Raw genomic sequence first — 5476 nt, 5'->3', positions numbered from 1 at the left:
ATTCCTTTGACCAAAATACCTAAACTAAAAACTATACCGTAAACTAAAAACTCGTTGTGAACTACATTGGAAACTTCTGAGGGCAGTCGTTTGTTGATCCCTGAATAAAAGTATATAAAACCGATATAATGTCATCCGTACTAACTTAATTGTACAGTAACGTGGAGGGATCCTATATGTGACGTAAATAGCAAACACAAGTAACTAACACTTTCGTTTAAAGCAATAGTAAAACTAATAATAATAATAATAATAATAACAGTTATAATAATGACAATAATAATAATAACAATAAGACTCCATATGGAAACCTTAAGTTTTCCGTTATTTATTGAGCTGTACAGAATGATATAAAAAATTTAATTCTTTTAGAATCCATTCCATTCATTTTATTTCTTGTAATTTTGTTTGGTGACCGCTCTTAGATCTCATGAGTAATCGGTTAGGTTTTGCAAATATGCAAATTAGCAGTGCGGAAACGAACGAACCGAGATTCTATTTAAAACCAAAATTTGAATAGAAAAGAGGTTACGTCTGTCGAATTTGATGGTGTTATGAAATCATATCAGTTCGCTTGCAAATCTACAATAAAACCTACCAGATAAAAAAGCCATATAAATAAAATGAAAGAGAGGAGGAAATGTCTTCAAGATAAAGTTCGGAGAGGCCCATAGAAGTAAAATATGTGAAATTGGTCCCATCCGACAGCATATTTGAAGAAAAAATGTGATCAAAAAGATGGCTATAGGGACATTATTTTTGGTGTAGAATTACCATCGTTACTAGCCTGCGTTTGTCTCTACTAAATAGAGAAACTAAATCAAACATTAAGAAAAACAAACGTTCAACGAACGTGCAGAAAGATCCAGTGATGATCGGATATCCGATAATATATCGGTACAGTTTTATCAAATGTTTTTAGAATAAATAGACTAGATATAAGTAGAGCAAGATAACTATAGAGAAAAATAAGTGCATTTTTTCTCTACCACGTATCACTTTCTCTACAAAAAAGCGTAATGTCTTGTAATATCAATTGATCTGCAAAACAACTCCTGTCTCATTGTGAGCATTGCCTAAATGATTCCACTTGCACGAGATAGGAAGGAGGTAGTGATGAGGATCATGATGATAATAATAGGAAGGAGAATCATATATCTTTGCTTGTATTTTTTTATCTTTTGTTGTGTTATTGTGTAATTTATGTACGTGTCGAAATAATGCATGAAGCTTCCTGATTCCGATACCCAGAAGCCACATGCCCTAATTTGTTTGAGTATCATTTTCTCCACTAATGTAATTCATTATCTTTCCGTTATTTACGAAGAAGTGATACGCTTTCTAAATTATTGATCCGGATCAAATGATTTATCTGACTTCATTTCGTTATACTTGTGATTTAATAATTATTAGATGCATGATGCATGCAGATGGATTTCCTAAATATAGCAAAAGGTGTTGTTTTTTTCTTTAATGCCAACCATTTACCTTGCTGCCTATAGATCTGCAACGCACACATAAGCCATAATGCATGTCGTTGTGGCCGATGTGTCGTGACAGTCATTAGACAAATTCAAATTGAACGTAAACCGCTCAGGATTCGAACAGGTTTAGCACGGCAAAATACTTTAATCTATCATATCCTAAAACCCCTTCTGACTGACACTACGGCTTCTTCAGGTGAATCCTACATAGGTTGCTGCCTTTTTTCAGGTGCTTGTATGTAGATCCCATACGTTGATGAAAATTGTCTAAACTGTGACAAGTGCTCGTACGTCCTTTTGCACGACGTAGAATTTGTTTTTCTTCCCTACCAGGCCCCAGATAACGGCCACATTCTCGATCACAACGTTGATGGGAATTGTGCAGAGAGCACCGAGCACGCACGCGAGAAACTTGATCAGCCCGAAGCGGTAGAGCGAAAATGATTTGATCACACCGAAAACGTACATATAGATGTTGAAGCCGGCGATAAATGCGCACACGAAGTCAATAACGTTTGGACAGGGTATCGGGTAAATGGCGGCGAATATCATATTCGACGTAGATAGCGGCATAGTAATCCAGGAACATAGGCTGATGGCAAGCAAAATTTTGTTGCGCAGCGGAATCGCCGTAGAACGAACGACTAGTAAAATGCCCTGCAACCAGCGTTTGCGCTGTTGCAGAAAATCCGTCAGTGTGAATGGAGACTTCTCATACATCTCGCCTTCGATAAAATTAAATGAGTAGCCTTGTGCATAGGCACGCATTGCAAAGAAGCAGTCTTCTGCTACCGAACCATCGATGCCGTTGTCGAACGATACAGCTTTTTCCGCGTGCACCTGTAATAGAAGAAGAAAGAACAAATTTAAAACACCAAATTGCGGAGCGCCAAGATGCGATCAAAAGAAAAACTAGGCATTAACAGAAACGTGAAATAGTATAACATGCTGATAAGAAGCAATTTATATTTGAACAAAAATAAAAGGACATATGGCCTTTATATACAACATAAAATCAGGCCGATTGTAAGTGCCGTGCATTTAGCTTACGACGGGTGCGAGATGATTTCACGGAGTCGGTGTCGGTGAGGGTGTGTGGGTGTGGAAAAAAGGTGGTAGAATGAATAGAATAGAGCAATAATTGATCAACTGCGTTAACGTAGTGAGGCTCCATCTGTACCACGTGTTTACTACGCAGCACGTTTACACTGTGCCGGGCATATGAATGAGCGTGGGCGTTTATGTTTCGTTTGGTGTGTATCCAGAATTCTTTGATGAGAATCGCGGATGCATTAAGCTCGCGCGGGTGTGGCAAATGTATGTTTGCCAGGCCCGGCGAGGTGTGAAAGGGTACAGTGTCGGGGGTTTGCAGGGTGTGTGTGAAGGTGGGAGTGAAAGGAGATAAAATCGAACGCATGTGACCTGGACAATCAGTTTGAATCAACGCTAAAGATCAGAGAGTCTACTAGAACTGTCGGAAGAGTTAAACCTAATATTGCACGTAGTCAAAATGTGGTTGCATCGACCTGAGAATTGATTCACTGCAATTCATTTATTAAAATGGATCGAAGAGAAATAAATGTTTTTCGAAAAAATCATTTTATATGTATCCTTTATCTGCATGGCAACATAGTTTTCAGTACCGCGATCAACACGGATTCTCATAATTCGAACAGCAATTGGATCAAATTCATTATGTGAGTGAACTATAAATTTTATATGCGCATTCCTTCACTTTCCTATCCTGTAAATTATCTTCCATCCACGATAAATAATATTGGGCTATCTTTCTTCTTCGAGATAAGGTTATAATGTTCCGAAACCAGCCGAGATTGAACATCACTTGATCTTATGAAATAAATAAATATAACTTATATACACAAATATGACGCAATATCGTTTAATTTTTGAGTTACCTGTGTTACCACGTAGCTGCCCTTCCAGCTGAAAAACGGTTTATGGAACATTTTGAACTGCAATCGCAATTTTCCCATATCGTCCGATACCCGAAAACTATCCGCAAGCGTCGTTAGCCAGTTAACCACGTTCTCGTTTGCATACGTGATCAAACCCTGTCCAAAAGGGTGCTTGCCGTCTAGCACAAAGTTGATGATGCCACGAACGCTGTTCTCGGTAAGAAGCGTTTCTTCATCCAGATGCACCACCCAATCGTTATTGTTAAGAACGTTTACGTTGTCTTCGAGGCAGTACTGAAGGGCGCGCGCTTTGAACATCGCTCCGGTCTTCGTCTTGTATTCTTTTGGCACAACGATCTCGCGTGTGCGCCGGTGTTTTGCTAGCCCAATTGACTTGTCGGTGACCACCTCGATCAAGAAGTTTTCCAGCCCGGTATCAAGGCAGGTATTCATGTTACGCAATACGTTCGTTTTCACAAGCTCCGAGTAATCTCCGCGTGTGACGATGCGAATGCAGATGAAAGGTGCGAGCAGGGGTGACCCTTTCAGAATCACCTTTTCCGGAAAGGCGTTGTATATGACGAGTCCAAAGAAATTAAACAGGACCTGTGGCAGCGTCAGGAAGGTGAGTAACCGCAGAAGATACAACACGATAGTGGGCAACATTCCGTATTCATCCCACGGGTCCACGACGACAAACGAGTTTTGGTTCACCTTAATGCCCCCGGAAAAAATCTCGAACACCACCAACAGCCCGAACAACAGTGCGCAATGCAGAATATGCTTCGATGTAGAGTTTAACATCTTTCCTGCTTTGTTATTACCGATTGATTATGTACTATGGGTAGGCGCGTTGTGGAGGAAATTCTCCAATCTCCAATGGTGGAAAATCGTGGTTTCCGCAGATACTGCTGTTGCAAAACGATGGTATTTTTAGCCGTATATATCTTATCGCGGGATATGGGACGGAATGAGCTCATAAACCAAGAGTGATGGCAGTTCCTCGTAGCTCTACTCTGTGTTCAGCTCTTCTGTTCCTGATCGGTCGATTGGAGGGCTATGCTCAATTGATCCAATGTTCTGTATGGCCAGAAACAAAAGGCGGGATACAATTACGGGCTTAATTCTGATTACGTTGGCATCTTAATATATTATCCAGGACTTCGCGTAGATGGGCTTGCGATGCAGTGCTTGGGATTGGTTTACGAAAAACCTATGTCTCACGTCTTTCGACGAGAAAGCTTAAAGCTAATGGAAAGCTAAAAAGAGAAACAAAGTAGAAGCTTAATACAAGATATCAATTTTAAATACTTTGCATACCGGTAACGTATTTTTACGATTCACTAGAACGCGGGTCACGTAAAAGTACGTGTTTAGTAGATTTGTGGTGGTTAGCAAGTAACCACGTACATGGGAAAGTATGAACAATTAAAATCTATATAATGTGATCCATATGTTTTGAGGCTGCAAACGCAATTCGGCAGTGAAGTATGCCCGAATGCCAAGTTTTGAATACGTTGCCCACATGCAAAGTGTAAATGTAGACAGTCATAGGTAAGGCGAAGGAAGTATACGTAGCCTCGAATGATGGACAAAAGGAAATTCGAAAATTCTGGAGAAATGATTACGTGTCAGATTAAAGATTAACGCAACGAAACCCAAAATCATTGTAACATCTTCAGCTGCCCTACAAGCTAATGCAAATGCGAATCTACCCAGCGGTGATGTACATATTGGTGATCGCACATTTAAATCCGTCTAAAACTTTACATCCGTCAAAAGTCTGCGCCAATCGACGTTAAAATACGCGTTAGTCTGCTGGCAACCAAGTCACACTACAGCCTGAGGAAACATCTGCACCCTAACTACCTGTAACGGCAGTAAAACTTAAAACTATGCAAAACATTTAAAATTCCTGTATTCACATACGCCACTGGAAAGATTTGCCAAAGCTAACGGAACTCTTTGTCTATTCACTCTAGACACCTCGTTGAGTGAGGAAATCAAGACTATCTCTGATAATCTGCGCTGAACGACTATTCCCAGCATTTTTGTGGAATGGTATGAGGATAGCCA

The 5476-nt window shown here is 40.0% G+C and overlaps 1 protein-coding gene across 1 annotated transcript; it reads right to left on the bottom strand.

Annotated features, from left to right (window-relative positions):
* Positions 1 to 326: 326 nt before the first annotated feature.
* Positions 327 to 4204, bottom strand: LOC128729286 (beta-1,4-mannosyltransferase egh). The gene is made up of 2 exons (XM_053822953.1): positions 3401 to 4204; positions 327 to 2324 (listed from the first exon to the last, which is right to left on the bottom strand). Exons 1-2 carry the CDS (start codon positions 4202 to 4204, stop codon positions 1752 to 1754), a joined length of 1377 nt encoding a protein of 458 aa, XP_053678928.1. The 3' UTR covers positions 327 to 1751.
* Positions 4205 to 5476: the final 1272 nt, after the last annotated feature.

This window comes from Anopheles nili, chromosome X, assembly GCF_943737925.1.
Source record: "Anopheles nili chromosome X, idAnoNiliSN_F5_01, whole genome shotgun sequence".
Lineage (NCBI taxonomy): Eukaryota > Metazoa > Arthropoda > Insecta > Diptera > Culicidae > Anopheles > Anopheles nili.
The sequence above is the reverse complement of the archived record's forward strand: the minus strand, read 5'-3'. Positions and strand labels throughout refer to the sequence as shown.

Excerpts from the sequence above, each read along its gene's own strand:
- LOC128729286 (XM_053822953.1), bottom strand. The coding sequence starts at position 4,204 with ATGTTAAACTCTACATCGAAGCATATTCTGCATTGCGCACTGTTGTTC. Across the intron at positions 2,325-3,400 it reads GCAGCTACGTGGTAACACAG|GTGCACGCGGAAAAAGCTGT; the intron begins GTAACTCAAAAA and ends CTTCTATTACAG.